Here is a 15,552-nt window from a genome sequence, read left to right as displayed (position 1 = left end):
GCTGTTATTCGGGTGGCCCAGTACTTTATAAAAACTAAGCAGTTGTCTATGTAAAAAATGGATACTGATTCTTCTGCAGGCAGTATAGTTAGGTCAGTGCTGATGATATGTTTTAGGTAAGGCCAAAAAGTCCTACTCCATGTTCCAATTCCGGGGGCATAAAGGCCATTAGGGAATTGATGATTATCAAGAAAAGGAGTTAAAGGGCACAGAATGGTGGAAAGTAGAGATGCACTGAAATTTCGGTGGCTGAAAATTGTGTTTTCGGGATTTTGCTGATAGAGAAAAAGCAAGCAGATCTACTTGAGCCTCAACACAGATCCCACTGGGAGCTAGAGCATAGATTCCCCAGGGCGCGGAGTCTAAGAGCCAGCAGGTGTTCACCAGAGCCTCTAGTGGTGAGAATGGACTGCGCTGCAGTTTGGTTCCAGGTCACGGCCCACCGGGTTTCATAGCTCACGCTCAAGGTAGACTACAATAGAAAGAGGAAGGAAGCAGCAGGCTGGAACTAAAAGGATAGTAAAGGGATAAGCCAAGGTCAGGGCAACTAGCAGACAAGGATAAACATAGAACACACCAAATGTCAGGGTCACAAGCAGAGAGGGATAGCCGAGAACAGGCCAAGATCGGTAACTGGAATCAGACGTAGGAGACACAGCAAGTAGCACACAAGAGCTAAACACACAATGGTTGATCAGCAAGGTTGGCTTGCAATGCACAGGTTAATATAGTGTTCCTAATTAGAGGCTGAGGTGGAGCTATGCTGGGGGAAGATTATATAAGCAGTCAGATGAGGGTGGCTGGCCTCTAAAGGTGAACACATGGAGGAGAGGTAAGCTGACAGAGAAAGATTACTGCATACCCATGACAGAACCTTTATGAACACCCAGGGTGCTGTGGCAAGCCCGAAGGGCAGAGCCACAAACTGGAAATTACGTTCCTCTACTGCAAATCGCAGGAACCTCTGATGAGGTGGAAAGATAGGTACATGTTATTACGCGTCCTTGAAATCGATAGAGGCTAAGAAGTCTTACATCTGGAGCAAGGCTATTACTGAGCAGACAGACTCCATCCAAAAGGATTGGATTAATAGTTGCTGGTTCAGGGATCTTAGATCCAAAATGGGCCTTGGGTCCCCGTTTGGTTTTTGAACCGTGAACAGGTTCGAATACAACCCTGCACCCCTTTCAGATACAGGAACCTGTATAATAACTCCCTGATGCACTAAATGATCTAGTGCCTAAAACAATAAGTTTCTCTTTGGAGGATCCGAGGGAACGCTGGATCTTAGAAACCTCTGAGGGGGATCCCCCCGTAATTCCAGCTTGTAGACGCGGGATACTGTAGAGGTGACCCACTCGTCCTGAACCACTGTTCTCCATATGTCCGCAAAGTGCAGCAGCCTTCCCTCCACCCGATAGAGTGGGGGCGTCCCCTCAAAAGGAGGGCTTGGTGCAAGGTTTAGAAATGTTTTGGACCCAGGGTTTCATCTGGCCCTGGTCCTGCGGCTTGCCCCTGGCTCTAGCGCCCTGTTGGTGGCGAAACTGCCTTGACGCTGAGACACCTGAGGAAGCGATCCCTGAGGTTTTAAACGAGGGATGTCTGGTCCTTCTCTTCACAGGAAGTAGAAAGCCCTTCCCTCCGAAAATCTTTTGAATATATTTGTTCAAATCATCACCAAACAAATGTTACCCATAAAGGGGGAACCCTGCCAATAACTTCTTACAAGGAAGCTCGGCTTACCAGTTCTTATGTCACAAAAGTCTGCGCATGTGTACAGACAGGAGAGCCAAATGAGATACCTGCTGTATTGAATCCTTCAAGGCATCAACAGCAAAACACGGCACTCAAGTTGTATCTGCTCTGCTTTCAGCAGAAGCCTCATCTTGGTTAGGCCTGTCAGCCCGTTTGACCTGATCCTTGAAGGACTGGCAGACACCAATTGCTGTGACACCTGGCTGAATAGCTGAACTGACCAAAGAAAAGGAAGATCGTAATATTGACTCCAGTTTCATGTCAACAGGGTCCTTCAAGCCCTGTGCGTTATCCACCGGACAAGTTAAGTTCTTATTTAAGGAAGAGACTGCCAAATCTATGGCTGGCATGCTCCACTTCTTAACAAACTTTTCCTCCAAGGGATATAAAAGGGAGAACCTCTTAGGAGGAACAAAAATCCTGTCAGGATGTTCCCAATCAGCATACATTGCCTGTTCCAACAGTGGGTGCAAGGGGAAAGCCTTTGCGGCCTGAGGAGGCCTTTAGGGACGCCAAAGAGGACCAGGGGGGCTCAGAAACCTCTGCAGGAGGTAACTTAAAGGCAGAACGAACCATCTCAGTAAGAGTCTGGATCAAAAGCCTCTGCGACTGATTGGCAGATACCAACTGGACATCTTCTGGCCCAGATTGCTCAGCAGCAGACTCATCTGCCAGGCCCTCCACAGAATGCTTGGCATTTAGCTCTTCCCCATCATCAACCCATTCCTGCTCTAAGATACGAGGCTCAGGGGAGGGGGATCTGTCATGCTTCTTGCCACCCTGTGAGATGGAGGCAATCATGCCAGCAATCCTTTCCTCTAACCCGGCTAGGGCTGAGCACAGATCACCCCTGTGATAAAGGCAGCAGTGTTGACCGTAGGCACAATACCAGACAGGCGCAGTGGCTCAGATTGCCCGGAAGCCTCTGGTCTTTCAGGGGATAACACTAGGGTTTCGTCTAGGCTCCTCAGGAGCTACTGATGACACAGAAGTGCCCTTCCCGGTAGTGTTAGTCCCGCTCCTCTTTTTTTAAGACATTGCAAGCCACAAAAAGGGAGTACCTGGGTTTAGTCTTTACACCCCCCCCCCCCCGAAGGGAGACCCTTTAGTATGGCTCACCAAGCCCCTATGCAACAATCCTGCTAAACACCTTAGCCTGCCAACCAACACCTGATGACTCACGTGACCCGGGTAAGGAGAAATGAACTGCTGAAAATGAATGGTTCAGAGCCTGCTCTATGTCCCACAGCTGTCCCCTGGAAGCGCCGCATGTCAGCCTTTCTCTGTTTAAATAAGATGGCTGTGTGCTGGGACGCTCTACGCATATGTGTGCATGCATGTGCGTGGTCCCGGCATACGCACGTGGCTGTATTTGCACATGATGCAAATCTTTGTGCGCCAAGATCAGGCTACGGCGCATGCACGGCTCCGAATGCACACAACGTATGTGGCAAAGCCGTGTGTGCCATGGCCACCAAAAGTCACGAATACTTGTGCACTCTGGCGACCGCACGTATGCCATGGTGAACCAAGATGCGCAATGGCGCACCCTCGTACGCGGACCATCCATTAAGGAAAAAACAGCCGAGACAACCTAGAAAAAAAAATGTACTCTTTGCAAACACCCACAGCTAGCCCAAAGCTCCACCCTGTGGTCACCACACACAGGTGTCCAGCCTCTAGCTAGCTTGACTGATTGTTACAATCACTGGGGCTCCCCACAATAAGTAAATAAGGGGGTTTCACTTACCCATCCAGTCGCAGGGCAGCCTTAGAAACTAAGAGCCCAATCTTCACCCATCACAGTGGGTTCCATCACTTGTGGACCTTCAAGGACTGGGTACCCTTTCAGTTTTAGGGTCCACTTCCTTGGACCTGTACAGCACCCTGCAGGAATGCCTTAGCTCTGTGGTGTCCAGAGTTCCACTATGCAGGGTCCAGAGCCCGAAGGTCGCGTTACATGCAAAACCTCGCAGGATCCTTGCGTCTTCTTTGCGAGGCTCGAGTACCATTTATTTAAGCACACAGTATCTCACAAAAGTGAGTACACCCCTCACATTTTTGTAAATATTTTATTATATATCTTTTCATGTGACAACACTGAAGAAATTACACTTTGCTACAATGTAAAGTAGTGAGTGTAAAGCTTGTATAACAGTGTAAATTTTCTGTCCCCTCAAAATAACTCAACACACAGCCATTAAAGGGTTTGTTAACCCATATAACTCAAACTCTGCCAGACTCTCTATTAAAGCCTGGCAGAGCACACTGTACCTTTCTTATAGAAAAACGAGCATTGTAAATACTGCTTTTGAGCTGTCTTCAGGCCGGTCACACGACTCGAGGTCGCTGTACAGCTCCGATGGAAGCATACTGCAGGAGGGACCGTGATCTCCCTCTGACATCAGCCGGGGAGATCACATGGCCGGTCAGTCTCTCCTGCAGTAGCCATGGAAACTGGCCGAGAGTCACGTGACTGGCCTGAAGACAGTGCCAAAATGGTATTTACAGCGTTCGTTTTTCTAAAAGAAAGGTACCGTGTGCTCTGCCAGGATATGAAAGAGTATCTGGCAGTGAGATAAAAATATTTTTAATTTTACTAGAAGCAGCGGGGGGCGGAGACGGAAACACAAACACGAGCTGACATGCAGGAAGGAGGGGGGTGAGAGCAGAGGGGACAGCAGTGTATGACGGAGGCCTGCAATTAGACCACGGTGATCAGGGCATGCTGCCCTGATTTTCGTGGTCTGTTTAGAGAAGGGATACAGGAAGTGCCAGATTCAGGTGTTTTTTTTGCAGTTTAGAGGGGGGCATATTATACATCACAGGCACTGTGCTGTTTAATCTGCTTTAAGGTACAAGAAAATCAAATTTTTTTGGGGGGTAATAAACGCTTTAATGTCTAAACCACTGGAAACAAACGTAAGTACACCCCTAAGTGCAAGTCTCAAAATTGGGCACAAAGTGTCAATATTTTGTGTGGCAACCATTATTTTCCAGCACTGCCTTAACCCTCTTGGGCATGGAGTTCACCAGAGCTTCACAGGTTGCCACTGGAGTGCTCTTCCACTCATCATGGAACTAGTGGATGTTAGAGACCCTCCGCTCCTCCACCTTCCGTTTGAGGATGCCCCAAAGATGCTCAATAGGTTTTAGATCTGGAGACATGCTTGGCCAGTCCATCACCTTTACCCTCAGCTTCTTTAGCAAGGCAGTGGTCATCTTGGAGGTGTGTTTGGGGTCGTTATCATGTTGGAATACTGCCCTGAGGCCAGTCTCTGAAGGGATGGGATCATGCTCTGCTTCAGTATGTCACAGTACATGTTGGAATTCATGGTTCCCTCAATGAACTGTAGCTCCCCAGTGTCAGCAGCACTCATGCAGCCCCAGACCATGACACTCCCACCACCATGCTTGACTGTAGGCAAAACACACTTGTCTTTGTACTCCTTACCTGGTTGCCGCCACACACACTTGACACCATCTGTACCAAATAAGTTTATCTTGGTCTCATCAGACCACAGGACATGGTTCCAGTAATCCATACCTTTAGTCTGCTTATCTTCAGCAAACTGTTTGCGGGCTTTCTTGTGCATCATCTTTAGAAGAGGCTTCTTTCTGGGATGACAGCCATGCAGACCAATTTGATGAAGTGTGCGGCGTATGGTCTGAGCACTAACAAGCTGACCCCCCCCCCCCCCCCCACCTCTTCAACCTCTCCAGCAATGCTGGCAGCATTCATACATCTATTTCTCAAAGACAACCTCTGGATATGACGGTGAGCACGTGCACTCAACTTCTTTGGTCAACTATGGCGAGGCCTGTTCTGAGTGGAACCTGTCCTGTTAAACCGCTGTATGGTCTTGGCCACCATGCTGCAGCTCAGTTTCAGGGTCTTGGCAATCTTCTTATAGCCTAGGCCATCTTTATGTAGAGCAAGAATTCTTTTTTTCAGATACTCAGAGAGTTCTTTGCCATGAGGTGCCATGTTGAACTTCCAATGACCAGTATGAGAGAGTGAGAGTGATACCAAATTTAACACACCTGCTCCCCATTCACACCTTAGACCTTGTAACACTGAGTCACATGACACCGGGGAGGGAAAATGGCTAATTGGGCCCAATTTGGACATTTTCACTTAGGGGTGTACTCACTTAATGGCTGTGTGTTGTTATTTTGAGGGGACAGCAAATTTACACTGTTATACAAGCTGTACACTCACTACACTACATTGTAAGTGTCATTTCTTCAGTGTTGTCACATGAAAAGATATAATAAATATTTACAAAAATGTCCTTCCACTGAGTTGAGACACCTACCAGACCTCCAATATAGTGCTGTCCGGCAGAATAGGGGAGGGCCTCCTAAGCTTCCCCTTAACTCTGACATGTAAAAGGTCAGAGCCGAGGAACTACATCCTCCCATTCTTTACAGACAAGGAAGCTGCCATCTTAGACCCCTTTCTCATCAGACTAATCGGATCCGCCTGTCCGTTCTTCAGGTGGATCCGATCAGGCCACCCATTGACTTCTATGGGGAGCGGATGTCAGTGGATATGTGTCTGCTAACACCCGCCTGATATCCGATTCGACAAGATCTGCTGAAAACAGACGTATGGCGATACGTTCGCCATCCGTCCAGTGGGTCGAATCGGATGGGATCAGATGAAAACGGACAGGCGGTCCATTTTCATCTGATCTCCCCCATAGAGAAGAGCGGGGCTCTGACAGGTCCATCTCAGCACAGTGAGTGGAGAAGGACCTGTAATTCACCTGCTAGTCTCTGTTTGATCTGCAACTGCCATGGTGATGCACATGTGATTACCGTATTTATCGGCGTATAACACGCGCCGGAGTATAACACGCACCCTAAGTTTAGGAGGCAATTTTAAGGAAAAAAACTTTTAGCAGGGAAGTTTAAGGAAAACACTTACATTTAAATACCCATCAATGCAGCCTTATCAGTGTCCATCTGCAGCCTTGTCCAGTGTCATTTGCAGCCTTGTCATTGTAGCCTTGTCATTGCATCTCGGCGGCTCTCATGTCCTCTCGGCGGCTCTCGAGTCCTGTCGGCAGCTCTCGGGTCCTCTCGCAGTCCCGAGCGGAGCCGAGGGTACTCGGCTCCGCTCACAGTCACGCCCAGTCCCTGTGTTATGTCCATCATAGGGCGGGACTGGGCATGACTGTGAGCGGACCCGAGCCGAGTACACTCCACTATGTTAAATTAGACAATATGTATCTCGGGGGCTCGATCCTCCGCTCACAATCATCGGGGGATCGGCGTATAACACGCACCCACGATTTTCCCCTGATTTTAAGTGGAAAAAAGTGCGTATTATACCCCGATAAATACGGTAGTTATGACATGAACCATTTGATAGCTTGACAGTTTGATTGAGAGTGTAAAGCCACTGTAACAGTTATCATTTACAGCATACCTTGAATGTATCAGCTTTGGGAAACAGTTAAAGGGTATCTCCACTTTCGTGGGGAAAAAAAATTAGCAAATAAAAAATAATAATAATATAGCGTCCACAAATGCGACTCAAGTCATATTAATACTGAATGGTATTAAAAATTACCTTTCCTTTTCAATTTTCAGCGCTGTAATTTTCTGTATAATGCAAAGCAATATGGCTATCTGGAGGTGTTCTGAAAATGTCATTTCCTGCTTGTGTGATTGGCTTACTGATTTTCCCAGAAGTCTGCACTAAGATACAAGTCAGATTTTTGACACCCCCTGCAACAAAAATTTCATCTTTGGTGAGATACTCCCAAATGGAAATCACGTCTAAAGGGACGCAGACCCTGCCAATGTCCGCATTAGGACCCTGCAGGTGCCGCAGCTGATTGTTAATTATAAAAGCACTCCCATACAGATTTACTGTGCACATGGACAAACAAACAGCTATTTCTTCAAAATAACAAAACGTAGGAATCTGCAACAAAGTTTGTTAAAATCCTTCAATGTACATAGATCACGCAGCAGGGAATGTTCCTTTCTCAACAAAAGTGGATTTACTCTTTAAGGCCACTTTCACACAAGCTAAATCCGCCAGTGGATCTGCCTACTTAGCGGGGGTCGGTCCCCTGATTCCCACTGAGCAGACAGATGACTGGTCCGTGTTCAATCCGCTTATGCAGACACAGACACAGCCTGCTTTCCTCTATGAACAGTCAGATGTAAACAGACCGCATGTCTGTTTACATCTGACTGTCAACCGATCCAATACGCCAAATGGATAGGGAATGGATCCCCCATCTATCTGTTTTAGGGCAGATAAGATCAGATCCAATGTCCATTCACATCTGCAGCTCCATAGAGGACAATGGAGGGTCCATTCAGGTCCGCATAAAAGACAGACAGGCAGACCCGATCGGTCCAGCCCGTGTGGAAGAGCCTTAAATCAGTGGGTTTAGTTCTGCTCACCTCAGCTCTGTGCCACTGATGAATCCAAAGCTGGACAGGGTAGCAAGGGCTGGCCCTACATAGCTGTGGTCAATGCAGCAATGTGTGTCTGGTGGGGGGAGGGGGGGGGGGTGTAATATTAGAGCATCCCTAACATGGCTGTACCTGAGGTGGACAACCCAACAAATCTCTGGGTACACCAATGGAAGAAAACAAACTAAAGATCATTAATTTAGGGGTTACATGTGTAAGACTGCTTTAAGCAATGCCTCCACCTGCCTTAATAAGTTTCCAGGATTGGTCATACAGATGCAGAACCCACCTCTGTGGCGTACAGGATGTTGATGATTTTGGACAAGATGCCATTGCTCTCACTCTCATGCTCCTGACAGATCAGCTCGATGTCTCGCAGCTTACTGAAGTAGAAATCTCGTTCTTTCTCCAGCCCATCCACTGTCAGCTTCAGCTCCATTAACTGGATAGACAGTAAAAGATGATTTTTTTTTTTTATACAATCTTTATTTTAATTTTCAATAAGAAAGGGATGACGTACATTAAGAATCAAACTAATAAGAGTCAAAGGGAAACAAAAGAAAAAAGGGGGGGGGGCATACAAGAAATGGGGGCACTGGACCGTTCGTTTCAGAAGGTACTTTGATACATACATTTGCAAACTTCACATAACTCCATAAAAGATGAATGTTAATCAAAATCTCAAGATCTTCAAAGGGAGGGACTAATGTGTATATATATATATTTAGTCCCTCCCTCTGAAGTTTAGAAGAGCCATGATCGCCTGGGAACCCTGTGTCAAAGGTGTTGCCTCTATTAAAACCATATTTGTCAAACATGCATTTCCTAGTCATACAGTACAGGACACAGAACTTTCTGTCATTACTATGGGTTTTATGCAGCTACCTCTAAGTGACAAAAAGAAAGCTGCAGGAACATCCCCTAGTTAACCTTGGCAGCTCCCAGCTCCCACATAGCCTAAGTTCTTAGGTGATGGACTTCTTCTACTGAGAGAAGCTTACTTCTTTCCTATGGAAGTTTTTTCTCTGATCATTTTATCAATTTCCCTGGCTATACAGCTCCTACTGCTGTTTCTGGATCAGTTGACTCCTCGGCTCTGCCCTGGAAGACTATAACTGGACCTCACTGGATTAAGGCTCTATTCACACTTGTGCGACTTGTCATGCACGACAAGTCGTTCCCCATGTTTTCCAATGGTAACTATTCATATATGTGCGACTTAAAGTTGCAAAAACTTCAAAGTAGTCAATGCACTACTTTGGTCTGACTTCCATGCAACTTGAGGGCCATAGACTTCAATGGTAACCCTCAAAGGTTGCATGAAAGTCGTACCTGAATGTTATACAATGCAACAGTTGTCCAATAAATACCTCTTCCCAGAATGCACAGCGGCAGGAACCTCCTACTGGGCTGTTTCTGGAAAAAGAATATTCATTACAGCTTAACTTAGTTGTTTTTCTCACACTGTCCTGTGGTACCAGTGACACCTACTGGCAACAGTGGGAAATGCACAACACAGTCAAATTTAGGACAGAATCAATAAACTATGTACAATCAATCTGAGCTGTTTAGAGCTCAGCCAAAAACTAAATTTACAATATAGCCCCATTTTTGGGAACAGGGGGCTACAAACATTTTCAACAAATACAGAAAATATCTGTTGATCTTGCCAGAAATATTGTGTCCTTGTCACTTCCTGTGAACTGTACAGATAAATATTTTCCTAGCTATCTTCTGTAAACCACCAACTGTCCCGCCCCACCATGTAAGTAATACAAACATGTTTGTAGTCCATATCAGGAAACCAGCCCAGGGTGACAACCACGGCTCCCTCCATAGATACAGTGGAGGATCGACGTAGCCACCCAGAGACAAACGTGTGTTACAACATATAAAGACATTTTAGAACAATAGTTCATCTCCAACCTTGTGTTAGAAATATGGAGAAGGTCCTTTTCTGTTCCAGCATGACTGCGCCCCTGTACACAAAGCCAGCTCCATAAAGACATAGTTTGATGAGTTTGGTGTAATAGAACTCAGGTTGCCTGCACAGAGTCCTGGCCTCAAATTTACTAAACACTTTTGGGGTGAATTAGAGCACCAATTGTGAGCCAGGTCTCATCCAACATCAGTACTTGACTTCACAAATGCTCTTTTGGCTGAATGGGCATTATTCCCACAGACACGCTGTAAAATTATGTGGAAAGTCTTCTAGTGTAGGACGCAACACCTGAGTGGTCTGCACAGGACCCTGACCTCAACCCTGACTGATTGAAGACCGTTTGGATGAACTGGAACATTGATTGCGAGCCAGGTCTACCCATCCCTCATCAGAACCAGACCTCCCAAATATTCTTCTGGCAAAATTTCATAGAAAGCCCTCCCAAAAGAGTGGGAGCTGGTATATTCAAAAAGGCAGACAACTCTATAAATAATGCCCATGGTTTTTGAATGGGATGTCTAACACATATAGGTTTGTCCATATGATTTACATGTATGTCCCCATTTCCCAAATACAGTTACCAAAGGGTTAAGTCTTCTATACAGGAAAGTGGGCTGCACTGCTTATGAACTTTTTCATGGTTTTCACTACACATCTGATTTTGTGGGATTAAAGTTGAATGCCATCAAAAAGGTTGGGAAAATCTATATGTTTCTACGCTGATCTATAATGTATCGAGCTGTCTTCGGATTGTGAAATGAACGTTACAAATTGAAAGGTAAATGTACCATTTATTTTATATCGACCAATTACTGCAGACATCGGTTCAAATAATACACCTATACTAAGAGGTCAATTGCATAAAATGTGTGTATGGCCTAACTTTACCTTATTCTATCAGCTTGTATTTGCAGGAGGAGGTTAAACTGGGCTCTGACACTAAAGTTTCGTCCTCTCTTACCTGCTGGTGGAGTTCAACGATCCGCAAATCCAAGTCATTGCCACCGTTCCGGGTAATGGGTGGGATTTTCCGTACAGGGTGGGTGACGTTTGGCAATCGTGCTGGGGGCTGCATTGTCTTGGGGCCCGTAGGGGATGTTCTCTGGGGCACTGTGGAAGGCAGTGAGAAGGAACACATTACAGAGATAAGCCAAATAACTAATCGCCACATCTCTACCCCTGATAATGCCAATCATGTCACCAAATCCATTTCCATATCTGGACAACTAGACTACTGCTCATGTCTGCTTGTAGAATAAAAGGAATGTATAGCATTTAGCATGCTTATAATGTTTTGTATTTCTTACAATCCCCACTGCAAAAAAGTTGGAAAGTTGGGACGCTGTGTAAAATCTATATAAAACAGAATGCAATGATCTGCAAATCTCATAAACCCATAAAATATCAAATGTTTAAACTAAGAAAATTTGCCATTTCAGGCTGGTTTCACACCTCTGACAGATATGGCTCACAGCAGGGGTCCGGTGCTCCGGTTCTCCAGTTTAGGTGTCCCTGTTGTATGTGAATCCTCTACCAGTGAAGAAAACAGTAAGTACACCAACACCACACGGGGAACCTGCTTACCAGATGGTAAATAACAAATCATGAATCTTGTAGTCGTGTGAAATATCAACCGATTATCAACCAGTGAAGGGGTTAATAAGCGCAACGACACCGCATGAGAAGCCTGCTTACCAGATGTCAGACTTCAGTGGGCAAATATCATATCAACTGGATGGATGACCAGCTAAATAGAAAAGACGTTGTGGATGATCCATCTCCACATTCATACCAAAGGCAGTGTTGGGCAGGATAAGGAGATCCAATCAAGAAGGGTATCCGTCTTGCCCTACACGGGTGGTTTTGGGAGTCTTGCAACCAAAGAATGGGAAACACTTGTTTTGTCTATTTGATGCTGTGCTAATTCGCTCACTCCAGCAGTTCAGGCTAGAAATGAATACACCAAAGTATTTCCAGAAACTTATTGGTTATGTCCATCCGCAATGGCAATATTGACGTTTATCAGGATATTCAATCCCGGAGTGTGTGTGCGGCAGGCTGGGCTCCTCCACATGAATAATATCCTTTCTCTCCGGATCTCTGCTGGATATCACACTCCTCTCTCTCCCCGGATCTCCTCTCTCTCCCCGGATCTCCTCCTCCGCCGCTCTCCAGCCCTTATTCCCCCACACACAATAAAAAGAGCTCAGTGTTATTGGGGGACTTAGTCGGAGAGCGGCGGCGGAGAGAGGAGATCCGGGGAGAGAGAGGAGTGTGATATCCAGCAGAGATCCAGAGAGAGAGGATATTATTCATGTGGAGGAGCCCAGCCTGCCGCACACACACACCGGGATTGAATATCCTGATAAACGTCAATATTGCCATTGCGGATGGACACAACCAATAAGTTTCTGGAAATACTTTGGTGTATTCATTTCTAGCCTGAACTGCGTGTTTCCCATTCTTTGGTTGCAAGACTCCCAAAACCACCCATGTAGGGCAAGACGGATACCCTTCTTGATTGGATCTCCTTATCCTGCCCAACACTGCCTTTGGTATGAATGCGGGGATGGATCATCCACAACGTCTTTTCTATTTAGCTAGTCATCCATCCGGTTGATACGATATTTGCCCACGGAAGTCTGACATCTGGTAAGCAGGTTTCTCATGCGGTGTCGGTGCACTTATTAACCCCTTCACTGGTTGATATTTCACACGACTACAAGATTCATGATTTGTTATTTACCATCTGGTAAGCAGTTTCCCCGTGTGGTGTTGGTGTACTTACTGTTTTCTTCACTGGTAGAGGATTCACATACCCGCATGATTTGCACTAAATATTTTGATATCTGGGTGTGGCCAGGATGTAAGACGGAGAGGACGTGTTGAGACTGAGCTCCGCTCCGAAATCTATCCTGACACCTTTCACAGCGCTACTACTTGCTGACATCCGTCTCTCACCAGGCACCCTGGGGTCTAGGAGGACACACGGAACTCCGCGGGGTCCGCCGCTATCTCCGGGTAAGCTCCGGTCCTCTTCTACGAGTGCCGCCCAGTCCGCAGCCGCCATCTTGCCCACGAGGCCCTTTGCTGCAAAGATGTCAGTCGGCACCCAGACGACTTCTGAGCCCGCTGCCTCAAACGCCGCTTCCCATGCTGAACTACTGGCGGCTATTAAGGCAGGAAATGACTCGGTAATGGTCAAAATTGATCACCTAGTCACAGATGTCAGCCTAATATGGCATGACATGGATAAATTTAGGTCCCGCTTTGCTGAGGCTAAAGGCCACATTTCACAATTGGAGGATGATACTAGGTCTGACTCCCGGGACCTCCGTGCACTACAGCTGCAAGTTAAAGCCCTGCAGGAGAAGTCTGTAGACACGGAAAATCTTTTGAGAAGAAATAACATCCGTATCATAGGCCTCCCTGAAAGAGCTGAAGGGACTAGGCCTGCTGAATTTGCAGAAACTTTCCTCATCTCACTACTGGATTTACCTGCCATGCCTCCCACCTTTGTGGTAAAGAGGGCGCATAGGGTCCCTCCAATCCCTGGTAACCCGCCTAGGCCATTCCTGCTCAAGCTATTGAATTACAGGGACAGGGACAGGATCCTGGCGGCAGCCAGAGAGAAGCAGGACCTGCGTTTCTATAATGCAAAAATAATGTTGTTCCCTGATTATTCTCCAGAAGTGCAGCAGCGACGTCGATCCTTCACGAAGGTTAGAAAACGCCTCAGGGACAAAGGCCTCAAGTTCAGTCTGCTGTATCCCAGCAAGCTACGTGTGGTTGACGGTGATTGTGAAAACTTCTTTATGGACCCGGAGGCTGCTATATCCTGGCTGGATGGTCGTAAGTGACACTTGTCTCAAGTTTAGTATCCCTACTCAGCACAGCCAACTTCAGGAAGCTTATTTTTGTCCCTTTATTTTCATTTTAATTTTAAAGTTTTCCTTTACCCTATGCTGTTGATGGATATTTCTCAGTTTGGAGGATTTCAGATCACCATACCAGCTTATACACCCAGGGGGCGCTAATCCGAGACATATGATCGCTTACAAACCGAACATTTCAGCTTTCAGCAATCTCACCCCCTTATCTCCAGTGAAGCACGTTAATGCACTATATTGGGAGTTGGACCGCTCAACTCTCGGTCGTGGGAGTGCCTCATCACCCCGCAAGACAGGGCCACAGTCCATATCTTTGGCCCCCCTCCCCCCCCCATTGCTCCGAATCATAGTGCTGATCTGACTGCCTGGGCCCAGACCGTGGGTCTGGAGGAGATCTGGAGGTGGAAACACCCTACTACCAGAGCCTATTCGTGCTTTTCAGCCTCCCACAAGACTGCATCACGAATAGACTTGGCTTTCTCTAATTCGGCGATGTTGGCAGATGTTCTGGAGGCTTCCTACTTACCAAGTGGGTTGTCAGATCATAGCCCATTAGCTAATTGTACTTCGGTCTCCTGCATACCGTAACGCTGCTCTATGGAGGCTGGGGGCACAGTGGGTCTCCCACCCTGAGTTGGCAGATACAATCCCGCCCAGGTTGGCAGAATTTTGGGAACTGAATGCTGGATCTTCATCTCTGAAAGTGGTTTGGGACGCGTTTAAGGCTTATACTAGAGGGCAGTACATTTCATCCATAGCTAGCATCAAGAGGCAGCAGAGTCAGGAGACTCATTTATTACGGTCAGTGGCGGATCACGCCGCTACATATAGTGCAGACCCCACACCTGTTTATTTCGATTTGCTAAGGGCAGCTCAGAGAACGCTAAATTTACATCTGACAGAGGTCACACGGCTGGACGTGCATAAGGGAAGGCAGCGTTTTTTTGAACAGGGAGATAAAAATGGCCGTTTTTTTAGCCATGCTGGCGCAACATGATCAACCACTTACAGTTGTTTCTAATTTGCATTCTCCCGATGGGGAGACGGTGACATCCCTGTCGGGAATACTGCAAACGTTCAACGCCTTCTATGAAACGCTTTATACCTCCACTCTCCCCTCTGATTTCCAGCCTGAGACATTGCAAGACCTCTTGGATCCATTGGCGCTCGGCTGGCTATCGGATGTTGAGCGAGAGTCGCTTGTCCAACCATTTACGGCATCGGAGGTTTTGGGCGTTATCCGGTCCTTTCCCTCCGGAAAGGCGCCGGGGCCAGACGGCCTGCCGATAGATTTTTACAGAGCACATGGTGAACTCTTGGCGCCTATACTGGCCCAGTGGTACAATGCTTGCTTGGCTAATGGTGATTTACCTGCTTCAATGCATCATGCTTACCTCTCTCTAATACATAAAGCTCCTAAGGACCCAGCTTTATGTGCCTCATATAGACCAATTGTGTTATTAAATAATGATCTCAATATATTAACTAAACTTTTGGCTCTCCGCCTATACCCCCTGCTGCCCT

The 15,552-nt window shown here is 46.7% G+C and overlaps 1 protein-coding gene across 4 annotated transcripts in view; it reads right to left on the bottom strand.

Moving 5' to 3' along the window:
* MAPRE3 (microtubule associated protein RP/EB family member 3) overlaps positions 1 to 15,552 on the bottom strand; it is a 169,563-nt gene that overhangs the window by 12,391 nt on the left and 141,620 nt on the right. For all 4 annotated transcript variants that reach the window (XM_073625050.1, XM_073625048.1, XM_073625051.1 and 1 more), the window contains 2 exons: positions 11,100 to 11,248; positions 8,486 to 8,638 (listed from right to left, as the gene is read on the bottom strand). In XM_073625050.1, coding sequence (XP_073481151.1) covers positions 8,486 to 8,638; positions 11,100 to 11,248 — 302 coding nt within the window. The remainder of the gene's footprint in view (positions 1 to 8,485; positions 8,639 to 11,099; positions 11,249 to 15,552) is intronic.

This window comes from Aquarana catesbeiana, linkage group LG04, assembly GCF_042186555.1.
Source record: "Aquarana catesbeiana isolate 2022-GZ linkage group LG04, ASM4218655v1, whole genome shotgun sequence".
Taxonomy (NCBI): Eukaryota; Metazoa; Chordata; class Amphibia; order Anura; family Ranidae; genus Aquarana; species Aquarana catesbeiana.
The sequence above is the reverse complement of the archived record's forward strand: the minus strand, read 5'-3'. Positions and strand labels throughout refer to the sequence as shown.